This window comes from Nothobranchius furzeri, chromosome 19, assembly GCF_043380555.1.
Source record: "Nothobranchius furzeri strain GRZ-AD chromosome 19, NfurGRZ-RIMD1, whole genome shotgun sequence".
NCBI lineage: Eukaryota > Metazoa > Chordata > Actinopteri > Cyprinodontiformes > Nothobranchiidae > Nothobranchius > Nothobranchius furzeri.
In genome coordinates, this window is record NC_091759.1 from 1,843,999 (window position 1) to 1,869,768 (window position 25,770).

A 25,770-nucleotide genomic window follows, 5' to 3' on the forward strand; every position below is an offset into this window, starting at 1 on the left:
TCACTCATTGAGCTCGCCTTCAAAATAAAACGTTTACCCTATAGTTTACTATTCAAACCCTTACAATGCGTTTGAGGTAATTTGGCCACTGTAGATGTTTCCCATTACACAGGGGATGGAGGGGTTGGGGTCGTCTCTCCGGCTCTGCACAAGCAGGATGGAAAACAGAACTCCGTTGGCGTTGAACATCCCAAAATAGTTAAAAACCAGAATGCCAAATGCAAAGTTTAGACCAGCACATTTACCCAGAGGCTGTCAGATTGAGCAAACTTGTGAGAATATATGTAATAGCCGCTTAGAGACGGAGCAACATGTCACTAGCATAGCGGCTAATTGCTAGCATAGCAGTTTGACCAGTTATATTGATATAAAGATATAAAGTCATCCTATATCTTGTTTAAAAATTATATAGATATTTAAAAAAAATCGATATATTGCCCAGCCCTAGCATGTATGATACTTTTGTTTGGATCATACTTTTGTATGTATGTATGATACTTTTGTACGTATGATACTTTCATATGCATGTATGATATTTTCGAAGCAATATGGTTAGGCCATATCAGGCATTGACACATTTGTAAATATATCACAGCTCTATGATCACCAGTTACTCTCAAAATTGTTTAAAACTGCACGTGCATTCCGACTCATGGAAAATAAATTGAGAAGAGTACAAGTAACCTGTGACAACACTGGTCATGTTAATAATCTCAAAATTCTTAAAACTCACAATGAAACAGAAATCTTTCGCAACCATTTTGAGACACTTTGGAAAGCCCAACGTGGTTCATCAATCTCATTTTATCAACCAGAAAAGTTTTAAATGAAATACTTTTGACGCTTCGGTATTTGTTTCAATAATCCAGCTTAATTTAATTGCGTGGCTCTCAAATTAGTGGCACCCTAATGAGATGAAAAGTTGTCTCCAGCGGTTTCCTCCTGAAGACTGGTGGGAAAACAGTGGGAGATGTAGTAAAGAGACAAAGTATGGAGACAGACACACATAAAAGGAGACAGAGCGAGTCTGAGTTGACCTTGCCATGATAATCTAATCCCTGTCGAGAGTGCTTTTTTTAGAGGGCAAGTTAATGCCAGCAGATTATGCTCCCGTGTCTCCCACACCAGCCAATCCCCACTGAAATGAGAGTGGGTCTTCAGACCCACCAATGCAGATAAATCAGCTCTGAAATCAAAAGATGTCCTTACATATGTCCTCTTTTTGCCATTCTGCTTATACCAGTCTCTCGTAGTCTGCAGCAGACTCTGCTTTAGCCGTTTTGTCACCAGGTGTCTTCGTCACGATTCTTCCTTGTCTTTTCCTTGTCATGCCATGGATATCCATTAATGCACTAAGGGGCATCCTCGATAAAAGGCAATCATTGAGCAGCTCATCTCCTGCAGTGAAGAGTAATCCCTATATATGTTGTGTAACCAAGTGCAGAGTTCGACAAAGAGGGGGATGGGCACTGATGTGCACAAGTTTGTCCGTGCTTGGGACTGTTGAGCTCATGGATGTCTAATCTTTTAGGTGCATTAGGCTTTCTGCCCACAGCTGAGTGCTGTTTCAGTGTCTTTCATGCAATTAAGTCACTCTAGGAACACTGTAGGTTGTGAATTAGGGCTGCACAATATATCGAAAAATTATTGTCATTGCGATAACAGGACGTGCGATAGGCCCATCGCAAAGCACGTCAAAAACGGCGATAAATGTTTGGTTCAAACATTTCCATCCGTGTCATACATCAACTTTTTGTAAACCAGCTCTGTTTTTTTACACGGAAGTATTATTTGACCAATCAAATGTAGCCCTTCTGATATGCGGCCAATCAGATGACCGCATCTGGTAGACCCTTACCCCAAAATTCCACTATCTCCGCTCCGCCCCCGCTTTCCGCTGCCGCTCGCTTCCCTTGTTCGTCATGCTGGCTCAGATTTACGAACGCACTTTGTGCTGAGGTTTCTGGAATCAGCGCTGCTTTCAAACGTGAACGTGAATCCGCTCGGTGTCGTTAAGCAGCTGAGAATAACCGGGCTGACTCCGACACGTGCCGGTGAACCAACCCACCTACCTCCATGTCGCTAGTGTTCCACCGGGTGGTGATGTTAGCCCCAGGCTCTGGTTAGCTTCCAGCTAAAAGGCTACAGCACTCTCCTCCCAGTCCCACCCTGTTAAAGAGGGCCTGGAAAAGTTCCCCCACTCATCAAAGTGATTTTTCATTTATGAGCTTTTATAACCTTGTTAATCAGGATAGTTGATTTGCTGCTGCACATAAACTGTCAGTCAGAAGCTCTGCTAGCCGGTTATCTTAGAGGAGCTAGTTCAATTTGTTAGCTTGTTATCAGAATCAGTTGCAGTGTCATCATCTGAGCTGCTTTTTAAGATCTAGGTAAACTTGTTCAATTTGGGGTTAAAAACAAATGTTTTCACATATTTTCCATGTAGTTTTTGCCACTTCCTCTTCTGAAAGGTAGACAATTGTTTTTCTCTTTCCCTCAGAAAATCTTAATTTTCTCCTAGTTTGGCCCAGCACAGTTCACTTCCCAATTACAGCAACAGCCTTATATCATAACCACATAAGTGGAGAAAATGTTCAGTAGCAATGAGAGAATTTGCTGTTGCATTTAAGTGATGTTAGCTATTATTTAACATTTAAACTTACTTTCTGATTTTTTTTATTTATTCAAAAAACTCTGGTAAGGGATGTTTTTCTGTATTTGGAGCATCAGAAAAAGTTTTATGGTGGTGGTGATGTTTTAAAGTCACTGAGAAACTGCATGCATGCAGTTTGTTGTTTTGCTGCTAATACAGTAGCAGGTGCAGCTGCATATTTTTGCAATAAAAATGTTATGTTGTCATGGAATTCATGCGTTAGTTTATGTTTGCTTTGAACCCAGAGCAGACGTCTCACGCCAGACGACATCAACACTGCATACTTTAGTATTTGTTCATTTATCGTGAGTAATATCGCTATCGCAATATTAAGCACTGTTATCGAATATCGCAGGTTTTCCTAATATCGTGCAGCCCTATTGTGAATAACACCATAAGTCACTTAGCTGTAAACCAGTGATTGCATAGCAGGGTTTGTGCCAACTTGAATATTGCTCTGGTCTCACTGGGATGTTATAAGAGCTGTGATACTGCAGTCATACCGGCAGTAATGTCTTTCTTGAGCGCTCGTGTCTTATCAGACATGTGGAATTATTTACGTAAAATTTGTCAGAAGGTATTTTCATATTTTAGTCAACAATTTATGCAAAAATGGGATTTTATTCAAATGAAACCATCAGTAATCTTCAATTTGAACCTTTTACCGTCCAAATGTTAACACCCTTATAGACACTTTGTTGAAGTGTTAGTGTGCTTCCCAGTGTTGGACAGTCATTAAACACGTCACCTCGCTCAGGCACCTGGGTGTCTGCTGACTCCACAACATCTGGATGGAGTCAGCTTGAACTGCATCAGCAGCAGCACGGATAAGACCGATTCTGCAAAAAGCAGATAAGAAATGGATTTTCTGTTTTGCTGGTGAATTTAAAAGCTGAAATGAAGTGTTGTGCTTCACTTTGCTGTTTGAAATTCAATTCAATTCAATTTTATTTATATAGCGCCAAATCACGACAAGAATTGTCTCAAGGCACTTCACATAATAAACATTCCAATTCAGGTCAGTTCATTAAGCCAATCAGAAATAATGTTTCCTATATAAGGAACCCAGCAAATTGCATCACAAGGTGTCTGCCTCACGGACTAAAGCTGGGAGCTGGTTCCACAGGAGAGGAGCCTGATAACTAAAAGATCTGCCTCCTATCCTAATTTTAGATATTCTGGGAACCACCAGTAGACCTGCAGTCTGAGAGCGAAGTGCTCGGTTAGGAACGTATGGAACAATCAGATCACTGATGTACGATGGAGCTTGATTATTAAGAGCTTTATATGTGAGAAGAAGGATCTTAAAATCTATTCTGAATTTAACAGGTAGCCAATGTAGGGAAGCTAAGACAGGAGAGATATGATCTCTCTTTTTAATTCTCATCAGAACTCTAGCTGCAGCATTTTGGACAAGCTGAACACTTTTAACTACATTCTGTGGACTTCCTGAGAGTAATGAATTACAGTAATCCAGTCTTGATGTAATAAATGCATGAACTAGTTTCTCAGCATCACTCCTGGAAAGGATGCTTCTAATCTTAGCAATATTCCGAAGGTGGAAAAAGGAAATCCTACAAACCTGTTTAACCTGGGATTTGAATGACATGTCCTGGTCAAAGATAACACCAAGGTTCCTTACTTTGTTCTTGGAGATTAATGTAATGCCATTCAGGTCAGGTGATTGACTAAGCAATTTCCTTTTCTGTATTTCTGGTCCAAAGATGAGAATTTCCGTCTTGTCTTGATTTAAAAGCAAAAAGTTTAGAGTCATCCAATTTTTTATGTCCTCAAGACAAGCCTGTAATCTACCCAACCGATTAGGTTCTTCAGGGTTAATGGATAAATATAACTGAGTATTGTCAGCATAACAGTGGAAGTTTATCCCATGCTGTCTAATGATTTTACCAATTGGGAGCATATACATAGTAAAAAGAATTGGTCCAAGCACTGAACCCTGTGGTACTCCACAAGTAACCCTGGAGTATGAAGACGATTTGTCATGTACTTTTACAAAATGAAATCTGTCAGACAGGTAGGATTTAAGCCAGCCTAGCGCTGTTCCTTTGAACCCTACAACATGTTCAAGTCTTTCTAAAAGAAATCCATCAACCAGCCAGCTAAACATGTTCAGATAGACATTCTTATATAAACCACATCATAGTTTAAATAATGACTACCCTCTGACATCCAAAGCATCAGCACATATACTAACTAGACAGAGGAGCATAAAGAGGGGAAAGGTGGCAGTGGAATCATGGGTTGAGGAGGGTTGCAGGACCAAGTCCTACAACAGAGCTGTTTATTGTGAACATCATCCATCCTCCATCTAAAACACGTTCAGGCCAAACACCTTCCCAGTTCCACATACACTTTGCACTCTGGGATGCTGTAGAGTGCACACATTTCATGTGGACAAACATAGCACAAGATTGTCACGTACAAACACGCAAGAATTCAAATAGCATAGCAAGAGAGGTGGTTAACCCATGTTGTGGATTAGCTCAGCCTCAGAACATATAACCTTCTCCCTGTATTTACATCTGGTAGCCCCGCCCACCCAGACACATCCCACCAGTAGGTAGACATGAGTGTTCTCCCGTGGTTCACAGTGACACATGCAGGGTTGTCTTAGTGAAAACAAACAAACAAACAAAATATAACTGAAAAAGTCAATAAAGGCATGAACTGATTCAGAGGGAATAAGACTATATATTTGAAAACAGACTGAGGTGCATTTCTAGTCAGGAAAATGCTTCATTTGGACGGTGCAGTACTTAAAACCTACACTACTATTGTAATATACACTGTAATATTTTAATAGTTAGCTTAAGTTGCACTTAAAAGGATCCTGATTCTGCTGGAAGTGGTATAATGTCGGATGTCTATCATTTCCAAATTTACCTGCAGACTTTCATGGAATGACATATTCCCTAAATCTTCATTGCATTGAATCCAATCATTGCTGCATTCAATTGCATTACATTTAAATGTATTGAATAAACAAAATAATGAGTGTAATTTCCACTTGTTTAATTCCTCTAATATGTGCCTTTTTTGCTAAACCTATGTAAATGAATTAAATTAGAGCCTACATTTCCTTTTCTCCAGCATCAACATCAATTTAAAAACCAAATGAAACCTCAAGGGTGAAATTCCTGCTTTCATTCTGTAGATATTTGTAAATTATTCTATTTTCTCTTATTCACAGCAAACAGACACGACATTATTCAAACAAAGGATGGATTGAAAGCAGCTTTTTAGGTTTATTTAACATTTATTAAAGAAAGGCTGGGGAAATCAATCTTGTCTTTTATCCTAAGACTCTATTTAGCAAAGTACTCGAGTGAGATTTGTTTTCTGCTTCGGTTGCGCTCGCAGTTGGTGGAAACAGACAGGATTACTGGACACAAAACCGTGGATGCGAGGTGGGGCTTAGTGAGTGACTATGGCTTTGAACACTAGCATAAGGACAGTCACATGCTATCTCCAGTCAGGGGTATGTTGGCACAGCCTCGTGGATGTGAATATGTGGACCATTTCAGCACAACACTGATAGATACACAAGCACACAGATAGGATGTATCAGGTGAACATTTTTACATTTAACTGGACTGCAACCACAGATATTTGTAAAAGTATTTACGCAAGATCAAACAAGGCGTTTGAGATACGTAGGAGATTTATGCAGTAAGATGGGAGGTGCTTTTTCCAGTGCTCAGCAGCCAACCGAAAGCAGATATTCACACACACACACACACACACACACACACACACACACACACACACATCACAGCACCGCTCAGGCTCTCAGCATCCGTGCCCTGACCATAGGGAGTTTGTGCTGAGCTGGTTGGGACGTCAGGATGAATCAATGTGAGGACAGCTGACTGGACATGCCTATTCATCTGCCAAAGAAAAGAGGGGAAAAAAGAGAGCTAGGAATTCTAAAAGGAATGAACGGAGCCCTGGAGCAACATGTTTGGCTGTGTCCATTACTCCGCTGATCCTTTAGAGAGGGATGAAAGCAGAAGAGGTAGAAATTGTGGTTGAGTACATGAGATGGTGGGGGATAAAAATATACATCGGCCTCTGTGACAATAGCATGAGCTCACGCTGTACTAACTCCACACTGCTGGCCCGTTTCTACCCATCTGTTGCCGTCAGCTCTCTGACTTTATCCTTATTGTGTTAACTCATTACATTTGCCTTAAACCCTTAATTACCACCCTCCAGTTTCTCCTGCACATCCTCCCCCCTCTTGGACAGCGTGCCACATAGCCCGCGCACTAATCTGATCGCGTCTTCCGACAACAACACCTGCTGTATCCAGAAAGACCCATCAGACTCGGCCATGTTTGCAGGCTAACAGTCAGATTCAGATAATTAACCAGACAACCTCAGCCAATGAGAACCATACTGCTCCCCTCTTTTTTAATTTTTTTGTTTAGGTTTTTGTATTCTTCTAGTTTCCCCTCACATTCATAAACTGATGTCTCGACCGAGAGTCGCCCATTGTCCTGCCTCTTTGCTCAGACGCGTATTGGAAGACAGTGACATGTAGGCCCGGGCCTCTTTGCTTTAACAATAACTACCTCGACCCCCTAATGAGCTCTGGAGGGCCAGACGTGAGGCGATGTGACAGTTCTGGTACGACCAACACAATAGCAGGTTTTCTCTTTTGACTGCCCGACTTGCTGTATACCACAGCAGTTCTACAAATGGTCAACATGTTTCAGATAAGGATTTTTCTCTTAATGCAGGAAATCAGATACTAAAGATGAAATGTTTCATGTGTAATTAATGTTAGAATTAGGAGCCGTGTTGGTACTTGAGCTCTGTTTTTGTTCTTGCAGAATCAAGACTCGGTATGTGCCGGTTTAGTTGTAAAATGAAGTTTGCTGATGATGTTTTATTGATTGTGAATTAGAGTGGATGGCCCCCAAGGGTTCATCCTGGCCAGCCAGAAATGAATACATCTCTTCATGCTTCACCTCACACACCCAATTTAAGCAGAGTAAAGCAAAAGACTGACAAACATGCGTGTTGAGAGACTGACCCGCGGTCTAATACGTACAGACAGGCATCGTTCATCCACTCTGGGACTGAAGGTTGTTCCAAACCCTCACTTCGTCGTTGGTTTCTCTCACTTACAACTGGGTACTTGCTTTTATAAAAATGGAATTTCCTTTCAAATCTGGTCTAAACAAGCCATCCATTATTGTAATCCTTCATGGTGGTTTGTGTTTTCTTTGGGTTTTGGCAGCTATTTCACCCATTTTGAGTGCAATACTTGTGTCATACAGTATGGGTTCATAATAGTAAGAAAAATGTACAAGTAGAAAAAATGAATACTATCTGACGAGTTCTAAAGATTTGTACCCTAACCCTAAAGAGTTCTGTCCTAACTAGGGTTGGGCATCGTTTGATTTTGAACGATTCCAATTCCTTGTTTCGTTTCCGGTTCCGATTCTTTCAAGACACAACATGTTTTACATGAGCCAGCTAACCAGAGGTCCTACTTGATGAAATAATCTTAACTTGAACATGAATTTTAATTCTATGAACAACAACATCACCTTCATTTAGACAAAACAAGTTTTGTAGAAAAAAAGAAAAAGACTTGCAGCACAACCAGTGTGTTTGTTTCTGACCACAACCAAAGTCTGGAAGAAGCCTCTGGGATGAGAGGCTAAATGTCTCCAACATATCCAGAAACGTGCAGCTGTTTTCAGCTAAAACTCTCAGGATGATCATGTCCAGGATGACTGAGAACTACACCTCCATGCTGCAGCAGCATTCAGTCAGAACAGGAAGTGAAACTTAAACGTAGCTGCTGTCAGTAACAATCTTAACATAATTTAAACATTAAAACTCAACAGAAATAGTTCAGAAAGGAAATTAAAATGTTCACAACTTTGTGTGTGATTTATTATTATTATTATTATTATTATTATTATTTACTGTGGCAGAAACTGGTGTGGTCCACCACAGAGAAGCTTCTCTAGCATGATGACTTTTAATTATTCTACAGGTAATAACCTCACACACACACACACACACACACACACACACACACACACACACACACACACACACACACACACACACACACACACACACACACACACACACACACACACACACACACACACACGAGTGTTGGTGAGCGGCTGCCTCACCTCACACCGTCCAGAGTTTGTTCTTTAAAGCTTCTATTAAATCCACCTTGTTGACGTATTTTAACAAGTCTCCTCTACGCTGCAGGAGTTCAAGTTTACATCACGTAGTAAAAGTTCGGCAGACGCGTTTGTTTATATTTGGCCGCTGCGTCGGGTGGGGGAGGGGGGACTCGGTGCTGCACACAGACAGCTGGTGTCATCAGCTCTGAAAAGCGTTGATCACAATTTGCAGATCTCGTTTATTTTTCACAGAGATCGGCTGTGGATTCCTCTTCCGGTCGGCATTCTAGGAATCGAAATAAAAAACTTTGAACAATTCCGGGAAAAATGAACAGTTGGAACCGGTTCCAATTGATGCTCGATGCTCAACCCTAAAGAGTTCTTTCCTACGATCTTTGTCATTTGTGAACAGAACACTGGCTCATCCCTTGAGTTTGTTGGTTTTATGCCAGAATGATTTATTATGTGCCTTGCTTATCAAACGAGAACAACCTGAATACAAAGTGTTGTTTTAAAGTTAGTTCAGATTTAGGAGAAAAAACTGCCATCCAAATGACAGCAGCTCTATGTGTAGTAGTTCCTTCCATCAGGAATCTTGGCGTGACCTTTGACCCAGCTCTCACCCTGGATTCTCATGTCAGTTCTCTTGTTTGCTCTTCCTTCTTCCATCTCAGCAACATTGCTAAGCTGAGTCCCATTCTGTCCCGCTCTGAACTTGAGACAGTTCTCCACACCTTCATCTCCTCACGCTTAGACTACTGTAACTCTCTTTTCACGTGTCTGAGCAGAACCTCCCTGAACCGTCTACAGGTGGTTCAGAACGCCTGTGCTCAGCTTCTGACCAAGTCCTCCAAACACACCCACATCACCCCGCTTCTCCTCCAGCTTCACTGGCTGCCAGTCAACTTCAGGGTTCATTTCAAGATCCTGGTTCTGGTCTATAGGGCCTTACATGGACAAGCACCATCTTACATTGGTGATCTTCTCAGTCCCTACACCCCCAGCAGGTCCCTGAGGTCCAGTGACCAAAGCCTACTGGTTGTGCAGCACCAGGCTAAAGACCAAAGGTGACAGATCATCTGCTGCTGTGGCCCCCGGACTCTGGAACTCTCTCCCCCTGAGCCTGAGATCAGTGGACTCAGTGGTCTCCTTTAAAAAGCAGCTGAAGACTCACTTGTTCAAGCTGGCTTTTGTATGACCTTCTTCACCACTGATTTCCCTCTTTCCTATTCACTCTCTCTCTTTCTTAACATTTTTTAATCACAGTTGTCTATGTTTTGCTCATTTTAAATATATTTTAACCATTTTCTAAATTCTTTTTTATATTTTTACATTTTTTGTTTCTGTGAAGCGCCTCGTGATTTTTATCTTGAGAGGCGCTATAGAAATGATGTTTTCTTCTTCTTCTTCTAGTAACTGTCCTCTAGACCTAATAATTACTGTCTTGGAGGCAAGAGTTGCAATCAGTAATTGAGTATTTCTCTTCACTCTTCTCTACAGAATAGTTTTGTTTCAGCCACACGGGAGTTAACCAACATATACATGTCAAATATTCTCCTTCAGGATTTTCATGGTTGCAACAATTACAGCAAGTGGTCCAGGTCCTGAAATAAAGAAGCATCCCCAGACCATCGCATTCACATTCACACTTTTTCATGGTACTATGTAGAGGTCGACCAATACTGTTTTTTCTACTGCTGACGCCGATATGTAGAGGTTACGGTCAGCCGATGGCTGAAATGTGCTGCCGATCTTTTGGGGGTCGATAGCTAGACGTTTTCCACCTTATTTTCATGCTAAAACGCCACTAATAACATCAGTTATTGCACAAAATCTCTTAAGGTGACTCAGGTTTGAACTCTGAATTTCACCAACAGTTGGTCGAATCTTAATTTTGTGCACTGCTCAGTGTTAAAATCCAAAAATCTAACTAAAGTCTCTCATTTCAGGTGAAAACTGAATGAAGCTTCCTGCTAAAGTACATTTCTCCTGGAGTTACGATGGACGATGAAGCTGTGACTTTGGTGTCTGCACTGAGAACTTTGTAACTTTTTTGGAATAAACTCCGCTAGAAGATCTATCACACAGAAGGTGCCCCTGACAAAGTAATGGAGACAGAAGAGAGAGGGGATGTTTCACCCAAACAGGGGGCTACTTCAAAAGCAGAGAGCGAGGCCGACGCAGCGTCGTGCCATACCTGTGGTGTGTGCGGTCGGAGCTTTCCTCTCCTCAGCTCCTTGTCTCAGCATATGAGAAGACACACCCGAGAAAAGCCTTACAAGTGTCCCTACTGCGAGCACAGGACAGCTCAGAAGGGCAGCCTGAAGGCTCACGTTCGTAGCCATAAACTGGGCCTCCTCAGCCAGAAACCCAGTGACAAGGAGGTGGAAGGAGATCAAGAGAAGAAAGCTAATCCTGACACACCTGCCCTCCCCGAGATTATCAACACACCTGGCAAAGTCCATAAAATCAACGGGAAGGTGAAGAAGAAAGCAGCAAAGAAAAAAGTTAAGAGTGAGGATGTTGTCGTGGCTGCCGACGCGGCTGAAGCTGGACCTTTCTCTTGCACCATCTGTGGCCAGGTTTTCCCTCAGGTATTACTCCTGAAATCCCACGTGAAGCAGCACCGTGGCTCCCAGGATCACGGGTGCCGCATTTGTGGAAAGCGCTTCCGTCAGGCGTGGTTCCTCCAAAGCCACATGCGCATTCATCGGGTCAAAGCGCAGCTCCGTGGCAGCAAAGGCAACGAGCCTCCCGCGACTATCAACGGGATTCCCCAGGAACCAGCGTCATTGACAAATGAAGAGTGCCTCTATGAGCTCTGTTCCAGCTGTGGGAACTTCTTCTATGACCGTCGGACCTTGCGTGTTCACGAGAAGCTACATAAACGGACCCAGAACCCACTACGTGAAGACAACAAGGCCTCTGAGCTCCAATGTGACAAGAAACGCTTTTTGAAAAGCTTGAACCTAATAAGTGCCGGATCTAAGAAAGCAGTTGAGGAAAATGTTCTGGGTGGACGAATCGCAGAGCTGGACCCAATTTGTAGCTACCAGGCATGGCAGTTAGCCACAAGGGGGCGACTGGTGGAGGCCACAGAGAAATGCCTGGGGTGGGAGGAGAGACTGGCTGATGCAGAGGTGGCTTATGACACGGAGAAAGGAGAGTACGTGCCCCTGAAGCCGGAGAAGAAGAGGAAACAAATCGACTCATCCAACTCCAACGTCAAGAAGAAAAAGGGCGATGCCGTCCCAGAACAGACGCCAAACACCCTGGCTCATGCTAAAGGTGGAGACAAAAAGAGTTGCCCGAAGGACCGTATTCTTTTGAACGGACTTGGTCACGCGTTTTATGAGGCGCTACACAAGAAGACGGTCAAAGACGTTCAACTCTCCCAGTCGAGCAAGAGCATCAGAAGCCAGGAGAAGGAAGGTAAGCTGAGAAAATATGAAACACTTTAGTTTAGGAAACACAAATGAACCATTAATTAGCTGCCAATTAATATGCATATTAGTGGACTACTAACTCTGAATTAGTCATTATTAAGCTATTATTAGGTGCTTATTACCAATGCTGTAATTCTAATATTAACTCATTCACTGCCAGCCGTTTCCTGATCACTAACGGCCTTCGCTGCCAGCGTTTCTCACCGTTTTTACTGTATTTTTAAGTCACAGAACATTGCGCACTAGCATGATGTCGACGCCAAAACAAACAAAACAAAGAGGAGACTGACCTCTTACATCAGGAAGAAGCCGCGCGTTTCGAGCGTTATCTGTTCTTTCATAATCCGTTGTCGAATTGTGATTGGTAGACGCTTTTCCGGTTCGCGCCTCACTTTTTTTTTACAGGAACGGCCCAAAACGATCTCCAAACACATGGATGTGTTTAGAGCTGAAACAACTAATCGATTTAATCGATTATAATCGATTATTAAAATAGTTAACAACTTTTTTAGTCATCGATTAGTTGTTTAATAATCATATTTTACCGCATAAAGTCTATTTTTTACCACAATCTGACATCGGTTACAAGCTGTTAAATTTGCCGCCAGTGTGTGGCAGTAATGAGCCACTGATCTACCAGTGGAGCCGTAGAAGAAGAAATGAGCCAATGGGTGCCCTCGGTTTTCATGACGTATCACGTTACTGACGCTCATCTTGCTGTGAGAGATGGCGGAACAAGAGGAAATACGGAAGAAAAATAGAAGCGACAAAACTGAAGAGAAACCCCGGACAAAAACCTCACGAGTATGGGAGCACATTTGAGACGAAAGCATGTGGGGGCTGATGCAGCAGAGGAAGAGCACCGCGGTCAAGTGAGCCGTCATTTGGAAGAGCCAGCCCGGTAAGTAACAGAAAATAAACAAGCTGGACTTAGTGTTTTAGCTGAGTTCGTTATAGTGGATGTTAAACATGTTTTTTTGCCGCGTCAGTCTGCGGTGTTCTACTTCTGATTGACTAGATGCAATCGTGAATCTCCTCCGTGTTGTGTATCATGCGCTTGCCAAATTCAGCACGTCTGTTTATAAGAATGTTCTCGTTAAGAGAAAAACGGCACAAACCCATAACTATGTTCCTCATTCAAAAAAGGACAACTCCGCGGAGAAAAATATACAGACAAGCTGTGTCCAGGTGAATATAACACGGCATAGTTGTACACTTTCAATTTTTAAATACAGGAGAAATTCAGAAAAAGTCATTTTTTTTACTATTAAAAGGCTGTTTTACTATCTAACGCTGTAAAACGCCTCACAACACATTTTTATCATGTTTCTTAAACAGTATTACACAAAATAAACATTTTTCACATTTCTCTGGCTAATTTAAACACTCCCGACTCAAAGTAAAAACCTCATGAGCTTCTTACTTAGAGCTTTTTAATAGTAAAAATGTTTTACTTTTTTTCTGAATATCTCCTGTTGCGGGCTATTTTGTAGAACGTAACCCTCAAAATAAATGATCACTGTATATTGTTAATTAATTCAAATAATATAATATTGATTTAGTGTTGTAGTGTGTGTGCTGCTTTATTTTATATGTGTACTTATTTCAGTCTATTTGTGTTTCTTATGCAGAAAAAAACAAGCAACGATGGACAACTACATGGGGAAGAAGACACTCATCCCCCAGCAATTCATACCACTTACAAACTCTATTCTAAACATGCTGGTAAAAGACATGAGGCCACTATCCATGGTGGAAGGAGCAGGCTTCCAGCTAATGCTAAAAATTATTCTGGACTGATATTTTGCACTGTTTAGCTCATTTTATACTGCTGACTGTGTTCATGTGCAATAAAATAGATTGCAGTCAACTGCACAATTCTCTTATGTTTTTTTGTTCTTAACTGAAATGCATCCATCACTTGTATAGGTTAAATAGCTAAACAATAACAAACCGATTAATCGAAAAAATAATCGACAGATTAATCGATTATGAAAATAATCGTTAGTTGCAGCCCTAGATGTGTTGCTTCCATGGGGCAGCAGTAGCTCAGGTGGTAGAGCGGGTTGCCTCTTGATCAGAGGGTAATGGGTTTGATTCCAGGTCCCGCCAGGGGTATCCTGCTGTTGTGTCCTTGGGCAAGACACTTCACCCAACTTGCCTGTGTTAGTGGTGGTCAGAGGGGCCGACGGCGCCAAATGGCAGCCTCGCCTCTGTCAGACCTCCCCAGGGCGGCTGTGGCTACAAGTAGCTTACCATCACTAGCAGTGTGTGAATGTGAGAGTGTGTGAAAGCGTCTTTGGGGGTCTAGAAAAGCGCTATATAAGTTCAATGGATTTTTTTTTCCTGATCATGTGATCTGTGACGTATGCGGATGAAGATCGGCTTCAGGGCTGAGATGTTTGTTCTCTCAGCACGGGGGCTCGTTCCGATGCTCAAACAGTAAAAAAATGCAAATGACGGCTTTAGTCGTCAATGGCAGTGAATGAGTTAAGAGGCCATAAATTAAGAGTTTTACTAAAATCAGCCATTCATAATGGATTGTTAACTGAAAGTACATGGTTTGTTGCTGATTAACATACTAATTAACTCAAATCAATATGTGGCTTTTAAAGAAGTAATTCAAGGAGAATAGTTGTTCTGCATTAATAACAAAAATATTATGTTCTGGTATGTAAATAAACACCAACCTCCACATGTTAATAGAGCCTGAACAACAATCCATTAACCACTGAAAGGCAAGAATATGTTCCCCTTTCTAAAGTCAGAGCTAATTAGCATGCGTGTTAATCAGCAACAAACCATTTATTTTCAGTTAGCAAACCATTATGAATGGCTTATTTTGATAAAACTTAATCTATGCCTGTTAATGTTAGAATTACGGCATTAGTAATAAGCTTTTAATGTGCGCTTAATAATGACTAGTTCAGACTTAGTAGTCCACTAATATGCATATCGATTGGCAGCTAATTAATGGTTAATTTGTGTTCCCTAAACTAAAGTGTTGCCTAAAGTTTGAATGCAGAGAAAAGTTCAGAAATGTAAGAAAGATGGCTGTTTTTATTCCAGAAGTTGTTTTTGTGAATAAACCTGGCGTGGTGTTGCTTTAACCCTTTGATGCATAATGGTCACTACAGTGGTCAGGTACTCAGAATTGTTATTTATTTATTTTTGCTATTAAGCACAGCTGTTGAAGACTATTGCATTTGAGCCCCTCCATTTGGACTTCAGTAAGTCAAGCCAACATATTTCATGTTGAGAATGCACGCTGTCCACTGAGATGGACATGTAATAAACTATGTGTAAATTAAATGTTACAAAAAATATGTAAATATGAAATTTGTTTCATTCACAACTAAAGATGAATGAAAAAATTGTTTAAAAATCATGGTTGAAGATTTCATAATTCATGCATCAAAGGGTTAAGGTTAAGTCAAACTTATAATTACTCAGTTTAACACATTTATGCTGTGATAAAGAGAGCCCTCTAGTGGACTTGTAGTGGAGTTACAGTTGCACTAACCCTCAGGTTAATTAATACTCCATATTTTTTCTAAGTACGCGTGGATTTAAATGTTTGTTATCTCAGACACGAGGGCCTCTTCGTTCTAGAATAAATAACCACGTTGGCTCTGTGCCGTCTTCTTTTACCTGCAGATAAGAAACCCCACGTCTGCAAGCACTGTGATTTCCACACTGTTGACTCCTCGCTGCTCCAGTCCCACCTGTGCAGTCAGCACCTGGGTTCCTGCAGCAAACACAGCACCGCTGTGGACAATATCAGCAAAAGTGGCTCCAGAGCCTCAAGATACATGGACTACCTCAGGAGCAGGAGTTTGTTGCTCAGTCAGCCATACTGGAATGCCTACACTCGTCCTCCCAGTCAGGAATTAGCAGAGGGAGACTCGAAGGCAGAAATGTCTAATGGTGGTGATGTAAAGAAGGAGGGACTCACGAATGCTGATGCTGGCGCTCTTCTCAATCTTTCTTCCCTTACCGATGGAAGTAGTAACGCTAATTATCCAGTCAAAACAGGCAGTCTGGTGCAGCATCGGTGCCTATACTGCTCCCACACTACGCACTACCCAGAGGTCCTGTGGATCCATCAGCGTGTTGCACACAGGGTGAATGGGAACAGCTCCGTAGCACCCAAATGGGCACCCTGTGTAAACACTACTAAAGGCTTAAAAGCTGGAGCTTCTCAGTGGAGACGCACAGGGCCACCCCCGTTCCTCGAAGGAAAGGATTGCCCAGCTCTACCTGCTCCACGGACGCAACGCACACAACCTCCAGGTGTCACAACACACAGCAGCAGCAAGCACTCAGCACCCAGAGCCCAGCCAGGCGTCCAGAAGTCCAAACATCACTCAAGGGAATCCCGCTCATCAGAAGGGAGACTTTCTAGTGGAAGGGTTCAGCCCCAGAGAACCTCTGGTGAACATCAGCGAGTTGCGCTGGGGGGAAGTACAAGCTCCAGTCGCCAAAGTACATCTTTAAACAATTCTGTACACTCCAAGGGTGCTGACGGATCTCAGCCTTCGCACAGCCCCAAACTCAGAGCGGACAGGGCTGCTGTGGAGGGGATCTTCCCACACGAGGGTTTGGGGTTTATGTTGGCGAGACACCAAGGTGGGACTTCTTCTAACCCTGCAGGAGACAAACTCCACTCTCGTAGGCAGTCATGGGACTTTTCTGCAGGTCGGAAGGGTCCAGACCTCTGGGCAGCCATGAACATGTGGGGGCTACATGGGGGCAAAGCTGACTCGGATCCCCTCCTTTTTGCTCAGGGAAAGTGCGAGCCGACGGGACAAACGCCAAAGGACATGGATATTTTGAGTCTCTTGAAGAGCTACAGTCCCCAGGATCTGGCCTCTATTTATCAGCACTGGGGCTTTGTTGATCCCAGACTGGATCCTCAAGGTAACAAGAAAGCTTTAATGTTTTAGTTACAGCCAGAGACTAAACTCACGTGTAGTTATTGCTTTCCTCTGTCTTCCTATGGATGACTAAGTAAAAACATTGCAACATTTAAAAGTATGTTTCTGCTTTTACAGCGATGTTACAGTTAAATGGACATTTTGGAAATGAAGTCCATTCCTCTTCTGAAGCCTCCAAACAGGTGAGTTTTCTTTGCAGCACCTTTTGACACTTTGACATTTGTAAAATTGGAAGTTTCTGGTGAAGCAGAATGGAAGGAAGAGAAAGCGAGCAGCATTGATGCTGCTTGAAAGCAACAGCAGAATTACAACTGTTGTAAACAACTCTTCTGTAGCTAGCGCTAACAACAAGCTAATGCTAACATGAGCCAACTAATACTGAAATAAACCAAAGTAAAAGATCCACACTGATGGACAAAAAATATTATTACTTTCAAATCCAGTGGCAACAAAGCCAGGTCACAATCAGTCCATGATTGTGTAGCCTCTTTTAGCTCCCTCTAACTAGCATAGGCCGTGCTGATGTTCACTCTGGTTTTAGCTCTTTGTTTCTCCTCCAAAAGTATTACTCTTACTTTTATTTCCAGGCTCCGCCGTGATTCCAACAGAAAAAGTAAAATTCTTCTTCTACTTCTTGTGTCAGTGCGCCCCAGGACAGCTGTGGCTACACTGCAGCTCATCACCATCAGTGTGTGGATGTGTGTGTGAATGGATGAATGATACAGTGTAGTCTAAAGTGCTTTGGAGTCCTCTGACTCTGAAAGGCGCTATACAATATATAATTTATCATTGATGCTCAGTGAATTGAAAAAGCCAACTGCTAGGCTTTATGCTAGCAGTCTGAACAGTAAACAGCTGTAAAGCGGGTAAACCACGTGGTTCACCCAGTGAACGTACTCGTCACACAAAACTGTTTAATGTGGTTTCCGATCAGCAGACGGCTGCGGGGTGCTGTACCGTCTGAAGTTCATAAAGTCTCCATCTCAAGAATCAGTAAAACCACTTTGAAAGCAATCGCTTTAAGTGTTAAAAACTCTTCAGCGTTGCTTTAAAATCAGTTTCTAAACTCCCAGCGCCAAAAATGTAGCATCAATTCCTCCATGTTGGAATTCACGCTGCTCTCTGGTTTCCTACAGAGCACTGTGAACACTGCTATGACGTCATTTTTTTTACATCACACAGCAGCTCGCCGCTTCCCCTGAATAGAATAAGTGATGGTGTTCTTTGACAGAACAAAACCTTTAATGTTTTAATTGTCAATGGCTGTGGACGGCTTCTGCCGAAAGAGTCGCGATATGCTAACGTCTTAGCAAAGTCCGGAAAGAGATGATTTTGTATGGAGGCACAACGGCTGAGAGGACCGAGCCAGCATTTCCTGTCACCTTCTTCTCCCTCAGAAACTTCCCAGAATTCCTATAATGGAAACGCGGCTGTAGGGTCATGTTTTTGTAATATTCTTTTTTTTTTTTTTTACCAGCCATTAAAAACAAGAAAGGAGTTGGCATTAGTCTTGACTTCAGCTACCGTCCACATCAGCAGAATAGAGACGTGAGTCTATGCCGCTGATACACTACATACAGCGCAAAACAGAAATGAGAACACCCTCTTTAAAAAGTACTAATTTAATCAGCAGCTCAATGAACAAAAGAACAATATCCAGAATTTTCACAAGGCTGGGCTTTATCTAACACTCGTTTAACTCCATAACATGAAACTGAGTTAATAATATAACTTGGATCACAAAATCTTCAGTTTTACTAAACTTGGTTGAAGCAAAAATTAATCCGCTCCGCAACTAAAACTACTACATCTAGTATTTTGTATGACCACCGTGATTTTCAAGGACAGTATCAAGTCTTCTAGGCATGGAATGTATGTCAGACGGTGACAACATCTACGTATCTTTTTCCATTCTTCAAGAAGAACATCTTTTAGAGCATGGATGCAGGACGGAGAGTGATGCTCAACTTGCTGCTTCAGAACTCTCCACAGGTGTTGGATTGGGTTCAGATCAGGAGACACGCTTGGCCATTCAATCACCTTCACCATGTTCTTCAGAAAAGCAACAGGAGCTTTAGATGTGTGTTTTGGATCGTTGTCGTGTTGGAAAAGTGCTCGACGACCAAGTGCACGGAGTGATGGCAGCATCTTCTTCTTCAGCATAGAGCAGTACATTGTTGAGTTCATGATACCATCAATGTAATCCAGCTCTTCAACAGCTGCACTCATGCAGCCCACATACGGACACCGCCACCACCGTGTTTCACTGTAGGCACCATGCATTTCTCTTTAAAATCCCCACCTTTACGACGCCATACAGTTTAGAAACCATTCGTTCCAAAAACAGTGATTGTTTTCTCATCACTCCAGAGTCTAGAGTCCCAGTAGTCTTCATCTCCTTCAGCATGGGCCCTGGCTAATCCTAGGTGTGCTTCAGGAGAGGCTGCCTTCGTGGACGATAACCTTGCATGCCATTCCTCTGCAGTGTGCGCCCTATGATGTCACGGGAAACGGTCACTCCAGTTTGGCTTTCTACTGCTTTAGCTACTCTGCAGTGAACTTTCATGGTGATTTTCTTCAACCTTCTCATCAGAAGATGCTCCTGTCGAGATGCTAACTTCAGTGGTTGGCCTGGACATCTCTGTCAGATGGTTGCACTTCCATCTTAGTTACATTTTTGGACCACCTTTGCTACAGTATTGTGACTGATATGTAAATCTTTGCTGATCTTCTTGCCCTCACATTTTTTCTGTAAAGAAATGATTTCTTTTCTCAGATTTTGTGACATTCCTCTTCCACGCGGCACCGTTGCTGACAGCATGTAATGGGAAGAGATTTTCTTTGTTCAGTAATATCCTTTTATAGTCACCTGTCTGCTGGACACCTCTTGCATGAATCATCGGACTCACCTGTGGTTGAACGCCTGTTAGTTTGAATTTTGTAGTCTTAAGTGTGACTTTTCAGTAAGACTATAATTGGGGTGTACTCATTTCTGCAGCATGGGCTTGAATGGATCTGAAATGAACAGATCTTGTTTGCAATCAATGGCCCACATTTGTGGGCATATTGTATAGTTTGGTGTATCATAGAAACTAAGGATTTTCTGACAAATGCAATGGGGTTTACTCATTTATGCCGAGCACTGTAGATCCTAGTTTGATCAAATAAAACTCTAAATTCCATCCCCACTAAAAGCTGAATTCTGCCTCCTGCTGACATGAGCTGATGTGTGCAGTCTCTTTAAAACGTGAACTCATTTTTGTTCTTCACACAGTCCGATAACCTCAGAAATAAAACTTTTTTGCTTTTGAGACAATATTCAACAGTGAATGTATTACTGAAGGTGATCACTGAAAAGAAAAGTAGAAAAACAACGCTCATAAAAGGGACATAGTGGTTTTAAGTAATCTAATACATGAGTATTACCTTGACGCTCTTATTTTGAAGAGCCTAATTGCTGCTTGTTTCCCAACACATTGAGTATTTGCTGTAAATAATTGAGATTTTAACCTAAACTCTGAGATTCAGCACTCACATCAAAATTAATTCAGAAAACTGAATCTTTTTTTGTTATCATTGCATCATGTCATGCTTTAGGGATTAGATACTGAATCAGCTGGCTACAAACCAAAAAGAAAATCCTAAATGTCCCTTGTGTCTTCAGTAGTGTGTGTGTTTGTGTGTGTGTGTGCGCGCTCTCCTGTCTGTACCCCGTCTGGGTCCGAGCGCAGCCTGTCACTTGCGTACACACGAGCTGTCAGCGCTCACAACCCGGCTGCTTCTTCCTTCACTTTGTGTAAGAGACGGCGGCAGGGAGGAGGTAAACAAGTAATAAGAAGGCATCGTTGTCCCCCCTCAGGGTAAAACTTGCGCGGCATCTCCATATGTTGTGTCAGTTAGGCCTGTCAGCTAGTCAGGCTAGCCCACCTTCATCCTACTTTGCCCGCCTCAAAGGAACCTGTGAATGACTTAAACATCAGTGCTGGTGTGTGTGTGTGTGTGTGTGTGTGTGTGTGTGTGTGTGTGTGTGTGTGTGTGTGTGTGTGTGTGTGTGTGTGTGTGCGTGCGTGCGTGCGTGCGTGCGTGCGTGCGTGTGTGTGTGTGTGTGTGTGTGTGTGTGTGTGTGCGTGTTGTCTGTAAGCATGAAGATTTACAGAGTAAATAAAATTAAAACAATATCTCTACAGGAAGTGCTCAAGAATGAACAAACCCTAACAGTGGAGGTTAAAATGACCTCACAAAGATGGCTTCCATATTTTTCCTGTTTCTTGTCCCTTTGCAGGCGAACAGCCACTCGGCTTCATCTTCAGGGTCTATCCATAAAGGAACGTGAAGAAATCCAAACTGCTGAACTGTGTGAAGGAACCAGCCATGACTTTTACAAATGTGCTGGAAAATGCACGCTATATGCAAAATGAGGTGTACTTTTAATATTTCATTGTTTATTTTGAGGTGTGACACATGTTTTTGTTTGTTCAGAGTGTAGATATCTTAGCTAAGGCTCATGAAATTTGTTTTGAATCACTAAAGTTAGACAGAAATGTTGAAAAAGTGATGAAAGACTATGTCAACAAGCTAGCTCCCTTCCAGGTGGAAATAAAATGATGAAACCATCTAATGTTACTAAAACATTCAGACACATATTATTACTAGCTGTACGTAGTTTGTTACTTATTTTCTTGTAAAATGTCTTGTTTTTTTTATTATTGTGGTTACGTTTGGTTTTGTTAAAAAACTCAAAGTTCCTGATTAAACTAGCGTCACTTTAGTTTTGTTTGCAATTATTTTGTGCCAGTTTTTGTTCGGTTAGCTTTCATCCATCACTTTCTAGGTTAAATGTAACGGGCTACTTTGATTACTGTATATTCAAGGGAGAAAAAGCATCATGCAATGTGTTTTTGTTTCAGTCAAAATCAAGAAAATGGGGTTTGTGCCACATGACTCATCTCAGACATGGGTAGGGTTCCTAAAGCGAGCGTCAAAACACCCGAACACGTCAGTTTAAAGCAGAGAAACTCAGAATTATGCTGCATCTTGATCTATTCGTCCAACGTTGTCCCCATCACGTATCAAAAACAGCTTTACTACTTTAATGCAGTATTTCCCAAGTTTCAGGTTTTTTAAACAGCATGCTAACAATTTGTGCTGTGGTTTTAGTAGGATTAGAAGCTCCTCATACAAGCTGAGTGTGACGGTTTTGTCATTTCCTGTTTGTCTTCAGTCGCTTTCTGTTTGCAGGTTTGTTTAGTATGTTTACATTTTAGCACCTCCCTCTCCCATAGATACATATTGCATTCTATGCATCCATATGAAGCCATAAACTCCAGGAAGTAAACATTTTATTACTGAAAACTAATGTTAATAATAGTTTTATTTATTGTTTTTTGTTTTCTGAGAGTGGAATTCAAACACCCATAAATACTTGATGTTTGTAGCGAGGAAACAGGTGTAAAACATTCATTTTGGGCTTCAGCAACAGAGTTGGACGTGAGATTTGCCTCACAAACCAGAACGTTCTACTCGATCCTCAAGCTTTAAATTGAATTCTTGTGACATGTTTTTTAGTCGGGGTAAGAATTTATATTTTTACCAAGTCCAAGATTTGTCTGACTGTAAAATTATTCCAAATAAAGTTGATTACTACTGATTTGTCTGTTATTTGATGACACTGAGAAACTGGTGACTGAGGATCACAGTGTAGGGAGAAAGTGTATCTACCAGCCAAACTGTTTGTTTTCTTGCAAACAGATTTTCTAAAATCAGCAGTTTATTTAGGAAACTGTTGATCGGTAATTTTAGATGTTTTTATGGTCCCGAGGTAAACCCACCCTCCAACCCTCACATCTTAGCCTTCTACAACTGTGGGATGCAACTTTAGCAGCGCGCAGACTCGACGAGTACTGCTACCAATCAGCGACGGTAAAGCTTATTGTGGCTTCCTATTTTCATGTCCAGTAAAGTAATAGAGCAGTTTTCTGCTCCCCCGCCCTACTGGTTGGAAGTGGAATCATAACTAGGGATGTCCGAATCAGGTTATTTTGCCTTCGAGTCCGAGTCATTTGATTTAGAGAATCTGCAGATACCAAGACCCGATCCGATACTTTCGATACATAAAAAAATAATAAAGAAAGCGAAACAACAGATCCAGAATATTCCTTATTTTTTTATTCAGTTACCTTTATTTTAGCCTGGCAAGCCAGACTAAATAAATATATTTAGTCTAAATAAATAAATATATTATTTAGTCTGGCAACGCTCTATTGCTAGCTCTTGGTCGTGGGGCAGGTTCTACCTTTGTCTTTCAAACGATCTCTGCATGCTACTGGATAATGAACAACGTGACGTACTCACCGCAACAGATGTTGGTAAACGAGGCAGTCCACTGTTGAAGAACATCCTTTTTTAAAAAATAAAACATCTACCTGCTCCTGATTCTAATAAAGCCCAAGTCAAAATATCGCAAAATTGACGTAAAGGCCATTTCAAGAAGCTGTCGCAATCTTGTTCCACTCTGTTGCATCATCCTGCCCACCAGACGAATAGAGGGCTCTGATTAGCCCACAAAGTGGATAGAGTGCTGTGATTGGCCCACCACTGTGGACTAATCACAGCTCTCTATTGGGTTTGAAATCCCTGTAGGAGCTGTGATTAGCCAGCCAGAATGCTTTTGGAACTGCATGAAGCGTTCCTAGATCAAACTTTGCAAAGCAAGAATTTGGTCTAGTTCACAAGGTTACCTTTATTTAAACAATTAACAACTCTGTTAACAAACAGATAACTTCTGTGAGATAGCTTTAGCAATCAAGTAATAGATAACATACATTCTTCACTTCTGGACTTTATTGCAAATATAAAAAAGACTTATATAAAAATAAATAGCCCCTCAACTTAAAATACCTGGTCTATTCAGCTTTGGCCCCCAAAATGCCTTGATACGTCCCTGGGCGTGGTACTGAGTTTTGAAGGTGATCTGAATTGTGTCAAATAAATAAATATTACATGCTGATAAATTATTGCTTTATAAAGGTAAAAATGTGTAGAGGATAAATCTACCTACATTTTATTTTTCAAGAACTTTATCTTGTTTTCTTGGTTTTTATTTTCTTATTTTCCTGTCGTGTCTGTCTCTGAGCTTCCTGCATCGGAAAACTGCTGACTTACTTTCTACCTTTTTATCCCACGAGTTACTTTTTAAACTAAGCATATCAACTGGATCTACTGACCGCTAAAATAGTGGGGTGTTTGCTGAGCTGCCCGGCCGCGCCAATGACGTAGCGTCATCGAACCACGGGTGATAAGTGCTGCAGCGGCAGAGCGCATCTACGCGTCAGGCTCGAATAAAGAACAGAAACTACTAGAGAGGAAAACGGACATGAACAATCGTGTGTTAATTATACATTTTTTGGGTGTCGCCATTTTGAAAATGTTACTGTCGCAAGATGCTAGCTGAAGGGAGGGGCATCGCCCCCTTCATACCTCCTCAAACATATTAGGTTACTGTCATCATTACCACTAGCTGTAGTCAAGTTGGTATTAGATTTTCCATGACAATGCAATTTTTGATTAAATTTCCTGTTTATTTTTACTGTTTACCATCTCCACCATCTCAGTCATGGTTCCAGTCCTCCCACCCTCTAATTAAAATGTCATTGATAATTTTCTGACCTGTTTGCTTTAGCTGGTTCAGCAATGATAATGTTACATTTTCTGCCAGCAAAAATGATTGAAAACTCATTTATTTAATTTTATTTTCAACATTTACAAAATGACAAAGCATGCTGGGAAATCCGTTGGTCCAATCAAGTTTTTTGTTATCATAAACGTCATCACTGACGAACGATCTGGTTCAGCTAACTTTTTAGTGGAGAAAAGCTAGCAAGCCTTTTAGTCCCGCGCAAATATTCAGATAGCAAACAAAAAAAGAAAAGAAAAACAACTGCTGCTGCATCTTCAGCGGTTCTGGTTCGACTGGGTCAGCCGAACCAGAACCAGTAAACTCCGAAACTTCTCCGAAAAAAAAAACGTCTCTGAAATTTCCGCTTCGAGAACGACGGAACATGGCAGCTGGATTTTCCCTCTACCATCAACAAGTTAGCTAACTTGGTGAGTTCAGTCTCTTCTGGTCAGGTCGTGTGTGTGTGTGTGTCCCCGTGTGTGTGTGTGCGTGCGTGCGCGCGCGCGCCAGCACACGTGTATATGTGAACCACTTGTGTTCGCGCTTCTATCAGGCTGACTTTGCTCATTTGCTGATGAATATGTGAAGTAGGTAGGAGCCACTGATGGGATCTGGAAAACTCAGCTTTATACTTAATTTTTTAAGAAACCTGCAGACAGACTCATTTTACTCATTAAATAGTCCCTATAATGAACCTGAAAACACACACACACACACACACACACACACACACACACACACACAAAATGGGGGAAAAGTTTATTTCAACCAGCAGATGGCGGAAGACACAAACAAATAAACTGTCAGGAGACAATGCACTCTTTCTGTCTTTGACCTACCACCTCTTATATGTGATCTTTTATATTTGCTTTTTAAC

General features: G+C 41.7%; 1 protein-coding gene and 2 long non-coding RNA genes across 5 annotated transcripts in view; all 3 read left to right on the forward strand.

Moving 5' to 3' along the window:
* The window catches only part of LOC107394694 (zinc finger protein 516), a 41,535-nt gene extending 18,670 nt beyond the window's left edge, over positions 1 to 22,865 (forward strand). For 2 of the 3 annotated variants that reach the window (XM_070547438.1, XM_054745170.2), the window contains exons 2-6: positions 10,785 to 12,267; positions 15,939 to 17,201; positions 17,336 to 17,400; positions 18,696 to 18,766; positions 21,501 to 22,865. In XM_070547438.1, the coding sequence (XP_070403539.1) occupies positions 10,944 to 12,267; positions 15,939 to 17,201; positions 17,336 to 17,400; positions 18,696 to 18,766; positions 21,501 to 21,636 (2,859 nt within the window). In that variant the 5' untranslated portion in view covers positions 10,785 to 10,943 and the 3' untranslated portion in view covers positions 21,637 to 22,865. The remainder of the gene's footprint in view (positions 1 to 10,784; positions 12,268 to 15,938; positions 17,202 to 17,335; positions 17,401 to 18,695; positions 18,767 to 21,500) is intronic. The other variant, XM_015973751.3, reaches the window with a different exon arrangement.
* On the forward strand, positions 12,279 to 14,153 carry LOC139064258 (uncharacterized). Its single transcript, XR_011517325.1, has 2 exons — positions 12,279 to 13,182; positions 13,913 to 14,153. It is a non-coding gene; the product is annotated as an uncharacterized lncRNA (long non-coding RNA).
* A 999-nt stretch (positions 22,866 to 23,864) lies between the features above and the next one.
* Positions 23,865 to 25,770, forward strand: part of LOC139064260 (uncharacterized) — a 95,508-nt gene continuing 93,602 nt past the window's right edge. The window contains exon 1 of the long non-coding RNA XR_011517327.1: positions 23,865 to 25,321. This is a non-coding gene — a long non-coding RNA (uncharacterized lncRNA). The remainder of the gene's footprint in view (positions 25,322 to 25,770) is intronic.